The sequence below is a fragment of the Ruditapes philippinarum genome, unplaced genomic scaffold, assembly GCF_026571515.1.
Source record: "Ruditapes philippinarum isolate M1 unplaced genomic scaffold, ASM2657151v2 ctg2657_1_1_1_1, whole genome shotgun sequence".
Classification (NCBI taxonomy): Eukaryota; Metazoa; Mollusca; class Bivalvia; order Venerida; family Veneridae; genus Ruditapes; species Ruditapes philippinarum.
The window spans coordinates 1-19,241 of record NW_026853342.1 but is presented as its reverse complement, the minus strand read 5'-3'; the positions used below and the strand labels follow the sequence as shown (position 1 = coordinate 19,241).

At 32.4% G+C, this 19,241-nt stretch overlaps 2 protein-coding genes across 3 annotated transcripts; one reads left to right on the top strand and one right to left on the bottom strand.

Moving 5' to 3' along the window:
- The first annotated feature begins 1,666 nt into the window (after positions 1 to 1,666).
- LOC132736549 (uncharacterized) lies at positions 1,667 to 10,841 on the top strand. Of its 2 annotated transcripts, XR_009626592.1 has the most exons (6): positions 1,667 to 2,244; positions 3,885 to 3,935; positions 4,997 to 5,121; positions 5,615 to 5,909; positions 6,474 to 6,578; positions 10,744 to 10,841. XR_009626592.1 is itself a non-coding variant. In XM_060723693.1 (4 exons), exons 1-4 carry the CDS (start codon positions 1,983 to 1,985, stop codon positions 5,780 to 5,782), a joined length of 606 nt encoding a protein of 201 aa, XP_060579676.1. In that variant the 5' UTR covers positions 1,667 to 1,982; the 3' UTR covers positions 5,783 to 6,355. The 2 variants fall into 2 exon arrangements, 1 of the variants encoding a protein (XP_060579676.1); XM_060723693.1 differs by lacking the exons at positions 6,474 to 6,578; positions 10,744 to 10,841 and having other exon boundaries at positions 5,615 to 6,355.
- A 6,855-nt stretch (positions 10,842 to 17,696) lies between these two features.
- On the bottom strand, positions 17,697 to 18,973 carry LOC132736569 (C1q-related factor-like; the record flags this gene model as incomplete). The annotated part of the gene is made up of 2 exons (XM_060723720.1): positions 17,697 to 18,183; positions 18,883 to 18,973. Coding segments are annotated over 2 exons (564 nt in total), but the record flags the coding sequence as incomplete, so codon positions are not given.
- Positions 18,974 to 19,241: the final 268 nt, after the last annotated feature.

The following is a 19,241-nucleotide window of genomic DNA, read 5'->3' as shown; positions in this document are numbered from 1 at the left end:
AGACAAGATTTATGTATTATGTCTCTCAAGTGTCGGGATTTTAACGTCTGGACAAGATATTCCTATAATGACCCTCAAGTGTTGGGATTTCAACATGTAGACAAGATATATGTATAATGAGTCTCAAATGTTGGGATTTCAACATATAGACATGATATATGTATTATGTCTCTCAAGTGTTGGGATTTCAACATATAAACAAGATATATGTATTATATCTCTCAAGTGTTGGGATTTTAACATCTAGACATGATATTTCTATAATGTCCCTCAAGTGTTGGGATTTCAACATATAAACAAGATATATGTATTATGTCTCTCAAGTGTTGGGATTTTAATGTGTTGACAATATATTTCTATAATGACCCTCAAGTGTTGGGATTTCAACATATAAACAAGATATATGTATTATGTCTCTCAAGTGTTGGGATTTAAACATATAGACAAGATATTTCTATAATGACCCTCAAGTGTTGGGATTTTAATGTGTTGACAATATATTTCTATAATGACCCTCAAGTGTTGGGATTTCAACATGTAGACAAGATATATGTATAATGAGTCTCAAATGTTGGGATTTCAACATATAGACATGTTATATGTATTATGTCCCTCAAGTGTTGGGATTTCAACACATAAACAAGATATATGTTTTATATCTCTCAAAGTGTTGGGATTTTAACATCTAGACATGATAATTCGCTAATTTCCCTCAAGTGTTAGGATTTCAACAATAAACAAGATATATGTATTATGTCTCTCAAGCGTTGTGATTTTAATGTGTAGACAAGATATTTCTATAATGACCCTCAAGTGTTGGGATTTCAACATATAAACAAGATATATGTATTATGTCTCTCAAGTGTTGGGATTTTAACGTCTAGAGATAATATTTCTGGAATGCTATTTTAAAATCACAATGATTATCATAATAATCTAATATCATATACCTAGCTAAAAGCAATGTTTTTTTTGCGGAGCTTTCCCTTTGCTGTCTTTGCAGTATTATTTGCACTTGTTGCATAAATATTTTATGTTTAAAAATTAACATACTAATAAGATGTATGAGGTTACGGGAAATCCGTGATGAGGTCAACTTCTTGAATTTTAAATAATGATACCTCTAAAATGTAAATAATTGATTATCATAGTTATAAGCATAGTATTACTGCAATCAGGGTCTTTCAAATATCTATTTGAAAGACCCTGCTGCAATTTAAGGTATTGAGTAAGATTTATAAAGCAATATGGCGCGTTGTCGTGAATTGTTTATTTATGTTGTAATATAAGTAAATAAAGCAGATTCTACATCTCCCGAAAAAAAATATAGTAGAAAATGCTTAAATGATTTTTCCCACAATTACCTTCTTATTTTATATGGTCATCAAATTCAACGTGCGAGAAACTGCTGACCAGTTAAACATATAATAAAAACTACTGCCCAGTTAAACATATGGTAGAATCTGCTGACCAACTAAACTTATTATAAAAAGTGCTAACCAGTTAGATATATAAAATATATTATATTTTTCCGCAGTTACCATTTAACTGGCCAGCAGTTTCCTATTTACTCTCTATCGTCAGCTAATTCGTCAGCGGTTTAGTTTACAGCAATATTTCCTCAAGTGTTGAGATTTTATCACGCGTATTTTACCTCAACTGTTAGATTATAGTAAACACGTTCTATAGACATAATATACTAGTATTGTATGAAGATATATGAATACGATTTCGGCGGATTGAATAACAAATACACAGTGGAATTCGAAAATAATGGCGGATTTAAATAACGAACTGAATCGGAATTTAAGACACAAATGCCTAAAGTTACCAACAGGAAAGAAGTATTACTTCTATATCGTAGCTGCCGAGGACGATTGTGAACCGGTTGAAGAAATTGTCACTGTACTAAAGAACGTTTTCACTTGAAATGTTTATATGATGTAGTTGATTGTTACCCTGGTGTGGACAAGTTCAATTTCATGAAAGCGGGAATGAAAGAGTCAGTAAAAGTTGTATTATTCCTGTCACAGCGCTATACAAACGACGAATGGTGTAGTTATCAACAAAAGATTGCTTTAGCCGCATCATTTGATGAGAAAATTCCATGTATAGTTCCAGTTATTCTTGAAGATGTTGGAGAAGAAACATTCTCTCTTCTTTCATTTCTAACGTTTGTTAATGCACGATGTGTCGATGCAGCTGGGATAGCCAGTAAAATAGCAGAATCCGTAGAGAGTTTGGGTAAGTATTTATTAAATATACCTAGTAAAATAGTTCCTTATTGAAAAAAGATAAGCCTTGTTTTCGTGTTGATCTTATTGAAAAATGACAAGGTTGTATTTTAAATGTATTTGTTATAAATTCATCACTGATTTTATCTTAAATGTTTTTTTAAATTGTTAAAACTATTAATGACCATCTGAATAGAAAGGGTCTATGGTCACTAAAATGATCACTATAAAATACATCTGCTGAAGTTTTGAAATTCACCACTTTTGATTGAAACGCTGAATTTTATGGAAAGCCTTAATTGACTGTCTTATAATTATAAATAAACCTAAACGTTGTTTTGTCCATATATCAACATATTGAGTCAACCTTTCATTATACAATGTGCACTCATGAATATATTATGTGGAACCATCCTAAAATACATCGTCGGATACCCACGGCCGAACCATTAACATTTATCAGCCGTGGGATTTTTGGCCGATATTCAGTCGATTAAAGGTGTGTCAAAGGCAGCTATTTCATTGGTTGCCTCACGATTTCATGAGGCGATTAAAACCAATCAAAACGCTCGTTCTGTACGACGTTCGGTATTACAGACAATATTGCGACAACCATAGACGACGTGAAAAGTTCAACATCGAAAAATTAAACGATTTCCAGCAAGAAAGTATAGATAATTTACTTTTACAGCGTGATGTTTTCCTTTCTGATTGATATCTGCTTGCAGAAGAACTGATTTGGCGATAGTTTTTGCCATTGATTTTAGCAAGACACGTACAACAGTTTTTAACCGTGGGCGCTGCCATTTTGTTTTTTATTGTTTTTTACCTCCGCTGTTGAAGAATATAGATTTGTTAAACGCGATGTCATTGGTAGATATTTTACGCACCTGTTGCTGTATAACGACGCAAATCGATTCATTTTACCCACGGTTGATTGCATGTTATGTGACATGTTTATCAATCGTGGGTATCCGACGATGCCTAAAATATAGTCAACTGAACAATGTATGATATCAATGTGTCTTTAATTCCCCCCACCTTTTCACCCGTACAGCCCTTTTCCTTTAATTCCCTTATAGGCCTGTTTTTGTTTATATTATTTCACATAACATGTCCCGCTCCTTTCACCCTTGTGTCCACTCCGGGTACTTGTTATTTGCCTTCTGGGTGTCCTGCTTGGGTGTGTCCGGAGGCGGCGTTCTGTGAACGTTGCCTTTGCCTTGTTGATCTTTATTCTTGTTATTTTATAATATGATGTCAATACATGTATATCATTATACGAGGTGCATTTTTGAATATATTATGTGGAATCATCCTTATATAATGTCAAAATAACTATATATAATGTCAATCTGTCCTTATATAAGGCAGTCTGTCATTATAAGATGTGAAGTTATGAATATATTATGTGAAACCATCTTTATATAGAGTCAACAGTATGTGATGTCAATAATTTTAACTTATTCATGAGTGCACGGTGTATAAAGAAAGAGTGACACAACAACGTTCATTTTTATAATCATAAGACAGTCAAGGCTTTCCATAGATTTCTGCTTTGATTAATTGGTAAAAGGGGCGTGGACTTGGCTTGTTTTCAATTCATATGTTATCTTGTTTATGGTTCACCTGGTGTTATTTAATTTGCAGATTTGAGTAAGAGCATGTTTCCACTAGAATTCACGAACGTTATAGCCAGATGTAAGTTTAAATATTGATTTCTTATGTAAAAAAAACTACTACTTATTGAAATATAAACACATGATACAGTCTATTTAACTGGTATATCCATATCAAAGCCCTTTTCAATATTTTTCGCTTTTATTTTACGACATGGATCATCGTGTAATAATAACCATAGGCAACTGTTACTTGTACACTTGGATGAGCTTTATAAATAATCAGCAAGCAACCTCAGTTTCAAAACCTTTTCTTCTATGTCATTAGTTTATTTTGATATGTTATATTTTAAGTAATGAGAAATATTATTGAATAATGAACAAATAATACAAAATAATATGAAAAGAAAGTTAAACAAGAGAGAGCTACGTCAGCTAACTATACCAATACTTGTAAAACACACAGCGGGGTACCGCACGCAACAATTTTCAAAAGGCATTTCCAATCTAACAACTCACTTTGATGTTGTAATTCGTAATTCATTTCTTGTATATAAAATATGCATTGTAACATAGTATAGACATACATGCATATCTGTATTTCCTGAATAGTGGGAAAGCACAATAGTTTTAACAGGGAATATCATTGACTAACTAAAATAGTTTAGATAATATGTTATGGTGTCGCTAGACATGGAGTTCATAATTTCGTATTCGTACATGATTATTTAGATTTATTATTGTTTTCCGATTTTTATCTGTATGTGATACCATTCTAAAATTTTCAATGTACAAAAAACATAAAACTTGTAAACAATATATTTTCTTGCGATTTACAAAATATAAGGAAGCTGTATAGAAAAATAGAAAAACTGAATTGTACAGTATATCAAAAAATGACATATTTACTTATACCTTACCTGCATATTTTTCAGTTTGAACTATTTGTCGCCTACTGTGTCCCTCCCATGTTTGGTCCGTGTCTATTTGTGCCCTACAATGTATATCTTTACAGTGGTGCTATGGTTCTGTGTGGCTTTATGGTGTCGGAGCTACTATCCCACTTTCGAAAGTATTTAAACTCCTTTTATTTTCACTTGTCATATTATAGTATTTTTATTATTCCTATATCTAATATTTAAGTTGAAAATGGGTACAATGTTGAAATTCCTGTCGAGAAAGACAAACTTCGATTTAACAGGCCTGCAAAGCGTAAGTTTCGCGTGGATAGAGACTTACTTACAGAGCTAACAAATAGTCAAATGAAGGTAAGAAAAAACTATCAAATATTTACATTTTTTAACACTACATCAGACATTTCACCTGCAACATCTGTTTCAAATAAATTGAGTCATGGTTAAATAAAGAGCATACTGTTTAGTGTCATAACTGTAGATACACATGTATTTGGAAGAAAGTTTCACGGTGATATATCATGAAATTCTATAACAAGATTCCAGAATCACTGTGAGGACATATGTAAGTATTCTAAAATTTACATAACTTTTCTCCTCTCTCATATTTCCATCAATACATTGTACTTTTTGTTACATAGATTTTCTGCGATAAAGGATTGAATACAGTATAATGCTACAGTAAAATATTTGATAAAGATTATAAATACTAAAATGACCAATGGTCGTTTATGATAAATATACTTTGACATATGTTTTATTGTTACAAAATGTAAACAAATACAATGTTCGGAATTGAAACCAATGCACTATAGATCAAAATATACACACGCTAATCTAATTATAGGTTTCTGAAGAGCTTTTACGCGATGTTGTACAATTAGTAAATAGTGATCCTGTCATGAAGACCTACGATTTCCTGAAGAAAAGAAATATATGTTGCTGGGGAAGTGTCTCTTGTACCAATGCTTTTATTATTGGCCATACTGGTTGCACTAGTAGCATCTTCAACTAGAGACCGGCCTGAGCTATATTTCGAAGACGTTCTGATTATGATGTTATTGGCGGGTTTTGCTGAGATGTATCCAATAATTATGGTTATATTGGTTTTGGCTGTTCCAAGATATTACCACCGAGAAAAGGTGAAAACAATTCAGATCATGTTCAAGGGCATATTGATACAGATAAAAGTAATGATTGCAGTTTCAACCTCGAGGATTTCCAATGAATTTTCTGATGGATTTACAGATTTAAGTAGAAAAATATTGCCATTATTATTTTATTCTCTGGAAGATCCCTGTGTAGAAACACCTTCAATATCTGGCTCGATAGGTTGACATTAAGGCATTTAAGGTTCTGACCAGAAAAAATAACAACACTACTAAGTGGTGTGAGGCAAGTGATTTGAAATTGCCAACCTGAGCCATACGGACATATTAAAGACTTACATCTTTAAAATTGATTATGAAGATCTCTATTAATTCAGTTCAGTGTTGCCTTTATGATTTTAATCATTTCATTTTAGAAGACTAGCTGTTATCTAACTTGAATATAAAATGCAATATTCACAATTAAAAGACAATAATAAAACACCAAATAGATTTGCACTTCTTTTCTTATACATGTATATTTATCAATACATCTAAAAAGTCAAAAGGAATTTTATTATCTTAAAAAATTGTTATGTAATACACCTTTATTAACAGTTAGACATAGACCTCCAGATAAAAATATGCAACCAGTATTTAAGAAGATGCATCAGTAATGACGTCATCATCGTTTTCTCGAGACGAAAGAATCGCGAACCAAGCGTATCCTTATAAATAATATTTTGTAATCTGATCTTAGATTGTTAGATTTAATCAATATTTCTTTAAAAAAAACAACCAATTTTTATAATGAGGTGTCCGTGTATGACAGAAATGTATGTTGTTTTCTCACTCGATGATTCGAAGTTAATGAAAGATAGAAAAATTGAGCTCTATGACGAGCAAGTCATGAAATTTTTTTATAGAAATTCACAATTGTACCTCATTTATACACACACGCAACAATGAAACCTTCATTTAGATGTGACTCTGTTAAACTTCATACCAGCTGTACAAACGTACAACCATCATGTATCTTTCCTACATTAAAAATTCGGTGGGGAATCATATTCCGTAAATATATTAAGTAACGGTAAACCATCAATACCTTAGTCGATCTTCTTGCAGCTAAAATGTTAAAGTTATTTTTAAAAAAGCCAAAAATACTCCCAGTCACACTGTCTACGTGTAATTTCTGAAGTAAGCAATTATTTTTATCTGGAATGTCCCTTTTTTTATAACCCTTTGTGGTTATTATTGAAAAGTTTATTTCATAAACTGGCTTGAAGCAAGTGAAAATGGATGACAATATCAATGATAAGTTTAAACAGAATTTAAGTTGCTGTAATAGACCTGTACGCTACAGTTTACACTTTTATGTATAGGATATCGACCGAGTACGAGGTCTTTCTGTTTAGGAAAGACCTGGTCACGAATGTCATGTGACACCGAGAGCGCGTAGCGCTCGAGGTGTTTCATGAAATTCGTGACCAGGTATTTCCTAAACAGAAAGATCGATGTACGAGGCCGATATCCAACTTACACACCGTAAAACTATATTGGCTTGAGCAATCATTTGATGTAATGCACAAATATTATTATTAACACAGCGCATATACAGGTAAGCTTTTATCAATGTTCTGCTTAAATAATGTACAATACATATTTTGCATTTAACTTTGCTTTTCCCTTTAAAATAATAATAAAAAAAGCTAAATGTGCAATATGCCAATGAAAAGGTGAATAGGACTGTAATGGAAGGTATGTTAAAGAATGCATAATAATGTTGATATTATTTCGCATCAGACATCGCGGAATCTAGGACATTTGCCCCCGGACAGTTGCCCCCCTCGGACGTTTGCCTCTTTTATTTTGCTGTTGCGACTTGTCACTTGTCAGAGGTCATCTCGTGTATAGATATTTTTGTATGTCAATGGAAATATTATAGTTCATTTTTTAATTTTTTTTTGGATGCTATTTTGATTTTCACAAATTTGCGCGAGATTTTTTGTGTATGTAAAGCAGCACGCCTCAAGATTCATGTAAATTTTCATGAAAATTCGGAAATGTATTTAAAAGTAAAATATTGTAAGGTGAACAAATTAAGTAATTTACATATTGCAATCGGCACTTACAATTCAAGAAAATAATCAAAAAGTCGTCAACATATGCAAAAGTAGCCCTTACTGCGTTAGCTACTCAGTAGAAATATGGTAATAAAATACTGCAAAATCATTTGTAAACCGCACATAACATGAAAAATATAACTTGGACCTTAAAATGTTATTACTTTTTTCTCAATATTGATTTTCTTGAAATATTTTGACTAATCTGGAGGCGTGCAGCTTTAAGGCGATGAATTTTGTTAGCAAACAATTCAACAATTAAATATTTTAACGTTTTTAAAACAGGGAGGTAGGGGGGGGGGAATGTCAGACACTGCAAAGAGGGGGACCCTTTCGAGGTGGCAACTGTCCGAAGGGTAATGTCCGGATATCCAGCAGACCACGAAAGACTTACATATATGTATAATGTTGGCAAGTGTGAGATACATGAACCGAAACTATATTTTATATGGCAGATTATATAGTGTTCTAGAATAAAATATGATTGTTCATCATAACATTTTTAAAACTAAATCACTAATAACTTTATTGACATTTCTTTTTCAAGAATTTTTAATTATATCCGAATAATACATTTCTATCGTTTCTATCGATATTTGAAATAATAATAGAAGATGTGCCCATTGTAGACCAATCCACATTAAGTACTTGTACATGCATGCCACTATAAGCAAGGTTTGGATTCTATCAATACAAATTTCCTTTAACGTTGTTGTGTAGCATTCTTTGAAACTAAGCCGTGGCTTTGAAGGTTTTCAGGGGAAATCAGTTTTGATTTTTCTCCGGTTTAATAGAAAAACAGGATAAAGCCTAACTCAAAGAGAGGGGGCGGGGGTTAACGGGGATTTAACAATCTGATTGATCGCGCATGGGGGAATGCTACCAGAGACTTTTCTATTAACTGTGGGTAGCTGCGGTTTCTAATGCAAAGCGTATATGAAATGGTGAAAAGTTGTGAAACGGACATATTTTTGGTATATTTTTTCGATATGAATTTTTGGTACAATTTTATGTACTGTGAATTTTCTAGAACGTTAAAATTGTTATGGATTAGGTGATATAAAATAAAATCGTGATAAGTATGCTGTGATTACTGCTATAGTTTTACATGAATGAACTTGAAGCGTCCATTGTTTTATATTGTGAACTTAATGACCAGTAAGATACGCGATTCAATAAATGTTAAATATGTCCTTACTTTGATATGCTATCCATTATTTTTATTCAAAGATTTAATATAGGGATGCTGGAATAATTGCTAAGTGCATTCAATAAACATTATCTTGTTTAAAAAATGTATCCCGAATTTGTAAAACAGGAACATTATGACAATCATTTACATTTTAATTCATTTTTTTTTAATTTTTGATTGCGTTTCATGTTTTCTTTGTCTGCGCATAGGCAGGTCTATTTTTTCACGTGTTTTTCATGACCGGGTCTGTCTAACTAGAACAGACCTGTGCACGTGCAAAAGATAGACCTCATAACGGACTTTCTTTTGTTTAAACAGGTCTATCCGAAAAATATAGACCTGTCACAAACAATAGAGGAGGTGTGTAAATACACATATGTGATGGTGTATAAACGAACAAACAATTTGCCGAATGCTATGTTAACAACTTTTCACAGATCAAGGCTTTATATAAGTTCATTGTTTTATGTTTTTAATGACTGATAGACTTATTGGGTCGATTTAAGCTTTTATGTTCTAAAATACAATGTCTCATTCTAATTTTGTTTACGCCTGATGATGATTCGACTATTCTAGTCACGGACGCTGTATCTAACTGGAAATGTTATATATGATGTTCTTATAAAACAATCAAAACATTATATTTGCTAAAGAAAGGGTAGTTATTATACAATACATTGAATATTTAATGCTATTAAGTGTTATATACAATGTTTTCTTTGTGTTTATCGGCTTGAAAAAGCAAAACAGGAAAACAATACATATAGCACGACAATTGAGTACTTCGCGTTGTGTCTAGTGGAATTTATTAAAGCAGCACAAGTTCTGATAGAATACTAATACAAATCAAACTTTTAAAACAGTTTTTATTTCTCGGTTAAATAATCCCTTATTCCGCGATTACAAATGAATGTATATCAACAAAATAGCTCTCCGCTTATTAATTATTAAATGCGAATAGAAAAGTACGTAGCTTAAATGAATAAGTCAAAGAAGTATCAAAGCCGCCCTGACGCTGAATTGGCAAACTTGAATTAACGTGATCTAAAAAGTATCACCCAAAATGCGCGTCTTGTGACTGCGCGGGTCTATTTTATGAAGTTCAGTTAATTATGCAGGTCATCGGGGTTAATTAATCATGCAATCAACTTTTGACCAATCGGATCGGTTTAACCTATTTACGCACGTTTCGTGAGCTGAAACCCCGGCCAAACCTATAAAATATCCCATATTTAGAAATGACCTAACTTTTGTGCTGAATAATGCTGACTGCATTGCTTCTTGGCCATCAGTTTTGCAAGAGGCGGAAATATTACAACCTCCCGGCCACAATAAGTCACAAATAACTTACATGTATGAAATATGCGCATTTGCATGACTAGTTCAACTGTCCGAATATGACCTAGTACTTATAGTTAACATGTATATACATGAGGCATACCGTTATAGTGTTATAAACAAAGGTACCCAGAAATAGGAAAACCTGTATGTATACCGCAATATTATCAATTTTGCTGTGTTTAGCTTCCTCTCTATATTATCATTAACAATCCTTAACCTGGTTAACTAGCTTCAAGTGGTCAGATACAATTTTAGCAAATGTCAGGTAAGTGTTAACTGTAGTCTTATGTGTATATAGATATTTATTCATTTAACGATTTTTCTAATTTCAGCAATAAATATAGTTTTGAAAAATGAAATTTAATACGGATGCTTGCTTAACTTAAAGTATAAAGTTCAAGTTCGCACCTAGATAGTTTTGTATAATGTGTGTGTCAAAATACGAAATAACTATATAAACTATGTCAAATAGAAAAACACAATTGGCGAATATGTGTCATCCAAAATAATAATGAAGATTTTATTGTGTTCGAGTAATATCAAGGACGCAGTTCTGACTCGGAGACTGGTTTATAGTGAGACAAAAAAGAGGCCTTTTGAGTCTCTCTTTAGTGATGCGGCAAAGTAACACAATGGTAGGATACTACGTCAACGCGCACCTGCTGAATGTTCCCACTTGGACCATTTTTTCTTCGACTCGAAGGTAAAATACAATTTTATTATAAGAAAACGTAAGAGTATTAAAAAATCACGTAGCGCACCAAAGAATGGCTATAGTACTTGAGATAATTGTAAAAAAAAACGTTTACATGTATAGATTTATTGCCTGGTTTAGGCCTGAAAACGGGATAAGGGGTTTTCTCTGAATGCTCCCACTCTGACTTTTCCCGAAACATATATGAAATAGGGTTGAAAACCTTCTTGAAAATTATTTTTAATGTACCGGGATATAAACCGAGTCATGTTTATCCATTATTCTATATTAATTTCAAATATTTCTATTCAAAAGTCAGTTTTTTAAAGTTTTTTTTATAAAAATGGAAAATGCTCCCACTCGGACTCAACTTCAGAGATGCTCCCACTCGGACCTAAATATATACAAATATTGAAAGCACCATGCTGTGTTTAGATATTATTATTTTTTCAAAATATCTTGATATCCACGTTCATATACTCATAATTATAATCATTTAGAATTCAATGAAACAGCATTTTTAGAATACGATACTAATATTTAGATCACTAAATTGTGACACATTTGATCATAACAGTCTCGTAAATATGTCTTCTTAGAGGATCAGTTATCGGCCTAAGAATAAGATAAAAATAAAAGTTGTCTTGAAACAATTCCTCGTTAAATAGAGTCGCTGAAATAAGAAACAAATTGATATTATAACGTTTTGTTTTGCAGAAAGTGTTTGTGACCAGTATGGGGAAAGGTATAAACCACATTGCGACGTAAGGAAGCACATGGCAGGACATCATGGCACGGCATAGCTGGAGCAAATATTTTAGATACCAACTGTGGATATATCTACTCTAGAAAACACAAGAATAATAGTTCTTTGAAGTAATTGTCTTTTGTTCAGTTTTTGCGTTAATTTTTGGACAATGTGTCATAAAGGATCAATTCATCTAAAACTTCACTGGAGGATAGATTTCAATAAAGTAAAATACGGCAAACAAGAATGACAACTCTCCAGTTTTGGAGTTATTGCTCTTTGTATTCACTATGATTAGTTTGCAAGGACCATACCTCTAAAGGTATTTGAGATATAAACTTGAAACTTTATTTTGAACATGTTTAATAGAAGTGAATAGCAGAGCATAAGGACCAGAAGTGTTCACTTAATGCTTCTTTGTTGTTTTTTCTTTGTTTTTTTTTCATGGGAGTGTTATTTTTGTCATGATTTATTATGTCTAGGCTATAACTTTTCATTAATTTTCACGAGTGTCATTACTTGGAATTTTTACATGTATGTAAGGGTTACTTCCCCTATGAAATGTATTTCCTCCTTTTCGGCGGGAATTTTGCTGTTTCAAGAAGGTATCACAAACAGTTTGTGATACCGTCTTGTATTATACTATATATAATTGTTATTATTTTATCATCATTAAAATATCCTGAAATCATTTTTCTATGGTTTTATATCATACATATAATGCTCAAATGACTCAAATGAAGATTTATTAATATTGTATGTTCCAAAAAGCATTATTTGTAAAGATAATACCGAATTTACATTTAATAAAGGTAGATTATTAGAAATATATTTTCTATTAAGTGTAAGTTGAATTCTTGAATGCATACATGTATATTTTAATGATTACATATAATGTGGACAAGCATTTGCAGTACGTATTTTACATATTCCTTAATGTTTGAAAATTGTTTTAGTAGCATAATTATATACCTATATATATATAATTTCAATTGGTAACAACCTGAAATACAACTTACATGCAGGATCTTAAATTACCAAGATGGGCGTAAAGCTGTGATACAGAAATAATGTGATTTTGTTTTTTATTTTTTTTAATTTTTTTTTTAGGTAAAAATACGTACAAGAAACTTTCATATTTAAATTTGGGAAAAAGTTTCAATAATTGTGAGGCATATTTTATTTTGCCAGATAGGCAGTACAGGGGCCCTTTTTAACCAGTTATAAAAAAAAAAAAATTTAAAATTTTTCTTTAAAAAACCTTTTCAAAGACCGGTAGTTTATTGATTTTTTTATTTTTCATAAACGTCCCTTTATGTTTTTTTTTAAAATCAAAATTTAAAAACTTTAAACCAAAAAGAAAACCCATTTTTTAAATTAAAAATTTCTAACAGGAACCCCCTTTTTTCCTTTTGAAATAAAAGAACTAAAAAGTGTGTGTTTTGGAAAACAATCACAGTTTGACGTTCTATATTTAGACATGTACGTTAATATTATACACGTGGGTAACCACTAAAAATCCACGCGCGCGGGAAAATAAGTACGGAAACAAATCAGGCGCAATTTGCTTATCTATCAAGTACAGCAACATTTATTTGTTGATGTCGTGTTAGAATCGAAATAATATATCCAAATCGGTGATTTATCGCTTGATAACATCAACTGTTTGTGTCGTTCGGATGCGCATCATTATATCACTCGGGCTACGCCTCGTGATATAATTCCTCGCATCCGAACTCCAAACAGTGATGTTATTGAGCGATAAAATCACTGTTTGGGATATGTTATTTATAACAGTGATGTTATCAAGCAATAAAATCATCGATTTCGATATATAATTTCGATTCTAACACGACATCAAACAAATAAATGCTGCCGTACATGATAATTAGCTAAATTGCGTCTGATTTGTTTCCGTACTTATTGTCAGCGCGTCATATTTTAAGTGGTTACGTCACGTGTATAATGATTACGTCACATGTCTAAATATAGAACGTCAAACAGTGATTTTATTGCATTATAACACACACTTTCGGTTCTTCTATGTTCAATAGGGAAAAATTCGGGTCGTGTTAGAATTATTAACAAGATATTAAAGTCAGCAATTATTGAATAAATGCAGGCCTCTAATATGTGTACGAGTCCAACAGAATCTTAATCCAGTATGGTACTTAACAATGTATAATGACTTCTTTATAAAACACCACCATTTTTTAACATCAAAAAAAAACTTTATTCTTGAGATCCATACTGTCCATTTAAAGTCTTATAGTCCTATCTTTGTTGTTGGCAATAATTTTGAATCATCCCTTCGGATTCAACACAAGCCAAGTGCACTTTTTATATAGTGATCATGTCAGTTGAAACTTTGCCATGGCATCTTGTTCCTGCCCAACGACGTCATTCTTCAGAATCAAAGAAGTGATCTCTGTAAAAAAGAAGGAAATATTATAATGTTGCCACACACAGTAGTTATTGACAAAATGGTGTAAAAATTGTGAGAATAATCCATAAAAGCTTAACACAGCAATGTGCTTTCAAAATGTATATATTTGGGTCCGAGTGGAGCATCTCTGAAGTTGAGTCCGAGTGGGAGCATTTTCCAATTTTATTTAAAAAAAAAAACTTTAAAAAAACTGACTTTTGAATAGAAATATTTGAAATTAATCTAAAAAAATGTGTAAACATGACTTGGTTTATATCCCGGTACGTTAAAAATAATTTTAAAGAAGGTTTTCAAACTTTATTTCTTATATGTTTCGGGAAAAAGTCCGAGTGGGGGCATTCAGAGAAAAACATCTTATCCCGTTTTAGTAAACCATGCATGAACTATAAATGATTTACAATTATCTATAACTTAGACATTTCTTTGGTGCGCTACTTTTTTTTGAATATCTTACTTTTTCATATAATAAAATTGATTTTACCTTTAGTCACGAAAAAATGGTCCAAGTGGGAGCATTCAGCAGGTGGCGTGACGTAGTATACCATTGATTTTTCTATGCCGCTGCACATTGATTCCCATAACCAAGATAACATTTTTTACCCTTTTTTTTTTATGAATTGATTTGGTCATTTATATTTGAAAGTAAAGGAAAAAATTTTTGAATATTTTTTTATTTACTTTGCTTATTTTAGACTATTTAGAAACTTTATCCAGAACCCGCCAAGCTTTTTACTAGCAGATTAACATCGCCCCAAAGGGGTTTGTTTTCTGTCTAGTTGTGCGAGAAGGTTATCTTTATTTGTAAAACTCCAGTATGACATGTAAAACTTACACTATTATTTGAACAGGGCAAATTTCTTATGCCAACGCTAAAATGCAGTTACTTTCATGATGTTAAGCATGTATTATATTATTTGTCACCTAATATTTCTATCCGATGTTTATTTAAAAAAGAAATTTTAAGCATTTATTATACTCTTATACCCTCAATAGTTATTTTTCTATTACGCTTTGAATTTAATTGAAATTCATACTGCCGAAATATCAAAGGTCATGTCCTTGACTTACGACGATCTGCCCGATGCATCACAGAACCGACATACCCTTAGAAAAGGAAAAGAATGTCTCTGTCAAAGAATAGAAAGATGTCTCTCACAAGTCGAAAGAACAAACATCATTTGACATTGCTTGTAAAAATGTTTTTTTGGCTAGAGTGTGTTTTCGAAAAGACAGAACAGGCAAATGTGCTCATAAAGACGTTATAACACTTGTGAAATAAAAACATCGCTTTCATTTAAATATAATAGTTCATATATAAGAAATTCAAAAAAAAACAACACAAGGAAACGGTCATGGTATATGTAAAAGTTATTTTATTACAATGAGTGATATACAATAACTATTATGGATCAAATCACGCCGATGCAGCCCAGTGTTTTCTTGATAGATGTAAGAATATGTATTCACTTCTAATCATTCATTTGTCAGTGTATCAGATACCGTTGTAAAGTAAGTTACCAAAACAGATGATTTCATTGGTTTTTATCACATTACTGTAAGGTATTTTATTTATTTAGGTGAAGTTCAGACACAAATAACAAGTTTTCTTAAATATACATTTATATTTTTGAAGTACCTGGACAGCAAAGGATGCAATATCAAACAACAACGCACGCCAAACCGATGCCTGATTCCGTTTAGTTATGCTCTTTTACAGAGCATATAAAGACATTTTCAGCTTGCCGTATTGAAAGACAACATGCAAATATAATTTATATCAATTATACAGATCTTTGACAACATTGTGTGTGCACATTTATTTGTATATAAAGCATTTGTAAAATAATGTTGATTCGTTTTAAAGTCTAATCGGCGCTGTAAAGGCCATATGGTAACTTTTTCCAGCTTTACTAGTGAAGGTAGACCTCAGGTGCCCATCTGTGTGTTAATTTAATTAGATCGGGCTGACGATCAAAGAAGACTGGTTCCTTAAAATCCTTTTTCAGCTTCTTTTAATTAATGCAACGTCACCTCAACCATCCCAGTCCTGTCACTTTTCCCGTGAGGAGTATTTAGGTTTCCATTTTATCTTTTTATTGTGAAGAAATTCCATTTAATTTATGTCATTATGGCATTATGCTCAGTCTTTTCATTGTCAAGTTGGGCTGAATTGACTATATATTTTTAATAAAAATTAATTGTTAAAATGGTGATTGACGAACTGTTGATGTTGGAAATTGTTTAGAATAAGATATAAAGCTGCCTGAATTATAAAAAGACTGACTCATTCTTTATATAAATTAATTGAACTAGAAAATAATACTTAAGAAAAAACCGATTTCGGTTCTCTTTAAAAGTTTTTGTAAGTAATTTATTCAGTGATTAATGTGACAGAGTTTATTCTGTCAATAATTTTGATAAAAGGACTACATGTAGTAGATAATATTTTTTATACTTGTTTGATTTTGATTGGTTAAATACAATGTTAGATTTTGTACAACTTTGGTTTAAGACTAATCTTTGCAAAATTCTTCAGTTATTGTCATTATACGCATTTCCCCCGAAACTTTGGACATAAAATTAACGCCTGAAGAAGGCCACAGAGCAAGGAACTATAGAATACCGGTCTGACGATCCTCAAGCATAAAATTAGAAACATTTAAAAACGTCAATGTGAGTAAGGCACACAGACGTTCACAAAATAGGGGGGAAATCATAAATTGAAAACATTTAAAACTTACTGGACAAGACAAACATGAACGGTCACAGCAGAAAAATCGCCTATTAGCAACACCTCTACTTCGGAGTTAAAAGTTAGTTAATGGGTAAAAGTAACACGCTAAATTTCATCCAGCATTTATCTATAATTATTTCTTTTCTTATTGTATAAATGTTTAAATAATACATAATCAAATATTCATTATACCGAACACATTTTGAATGATCGAATATGTTGTGTCTTTCCTATTCTACAGACAATCTGACTGAACAAGCATGCTGTATCCCTCTGACTCTATACCTCCGTTTGTAACACATACTTATTACATTGTGCCTTTTTGGAGAGGACACAACCATATCCTTGTTGCATTACATAATATAAGGTAGAAGTTACAAAAAACAAACAACAAAAGCATAAGTATATGATGTCTGTCCAACAATATTGGTTTCAAATTACCAAGCACTTCCATACATTATAAATACCGGCAGCTTAATTTAGAACAACTTAGATGTACTGTTGTGTTTTCTTTCCTCATTATAATCAAAATAAGGGGAAAATTAATAAAATACTGTAGATATTTCTGCAATATTTATTTTCCAACTACAGCGGGGCTAGAGAAATCTTCATACAGTAAAAAGCCAGAAAATATGCTATGATTTGTACCGTGGAAACCCCTGTCAGGATCTTTGTTTTGGACAGATACGTCATCACCCTTCTGTAGCTGAAGGACAATAGTTTGACTTGTTGTGTCATCCCCAGTCGTAGCATCTCCTTGGCTAACGTACATATTTGGTATACCTGCTCCATTCACAGCGAACTGCGCATGCGCACTTTGGAAATTGATAGAGATCAGAGTTGTGGAAAAAACGTATGTTCCAGCCACCGGGGCTACGAAAACACCAGCACTGCTGTTGTATGCATTTCCTAAATTAGTTACGATGGCGTCAAAGATAACGGTTTGGTGAGCACTGGCATGTTGAAGATGGGCATTTCTCTTTGCAAAGAATGCAACGGGAGTTTCTACTGATTGTCTGCGTATTCGGTTTGTTGAAGCACCTGAAACTAAAGCAAGCGCCTTAATGTATATCAATAAATGAATAAATAAATAAATAAATAATAATACTATTTTTATTGTAACATCAACTTCATCGTTACTATGCCATTATATGTTATAATAACTTTTGTGTGTCGTGTTGTCACTAGAAACAGCACGATAAACCGCCAAACGGAGCGTTGTCGTGCGGCGCGTTGTCGCGATGTCACATTGTCGCTCAGCGCTTAAATCGAAGCTATTAGTATATGTCTAGCGACAGGGCAACATCGCAACAACGCGCCGCAAGACAACGCGCCGTTTTAGCGTTCTTCGCTAGTGCAACAATGCACGGTTTGGCGCGTTTCGCTAGCGACAAGACAACAAGACGATATTAGGTTGTGTTGTCGCTGTCGACAACGCAACGCGCAAAGTGTACTAAATCAGATACCATAGTTTTAGGATTTGTAAAAAAAGATCGTACCAATCAAATTATATTTAATGTAGTTTTAATTGACTCATTGCAATGTTTGTTGTCTTCTTCGTTTCATAACGTGTTTTATATTGATAAGAAGGCCACATTTTAAATTAGACATACGTTATCCGTTTTGTGCAATGCTATGCCTGCATGAGCTACTTTCTTTAAATTATTATTATTATTATAATTATTATTATTATTATTAATTTTATTTTTATTATTCATTATCAAACCGTATAAACCAGTAGTATACCTTTTTGCTTATTTGTTGCAGCTTTCTCGGCAACTGAAACAGGTCTTTTCCCCTTGTTTAAGTATTTCTCTCTGTCACATATTGCTAATTTCTTAACGATTTGTTTTAAGTTAATATGGCGGTATTTACTTTACCTTGTTCTTATTAGTTGCAGCTTTCTCGTAAGTTTTGACTTGCTCTCTTTCACATACTGTTATCTTCTTAACAATCTTTTCCAAGTAAGAGCTCCTTTGGCGCTGTAAACGTAGTTCTTTCTCTAAGTAAAGCACTTTCTTTTGCCGATGCTTATCTTGAGATTTCAAGAGGTTCACTTCATGAAGAAGTTCCTGAACAAGACTTTCAGTGGCGCTAAGTCTTTT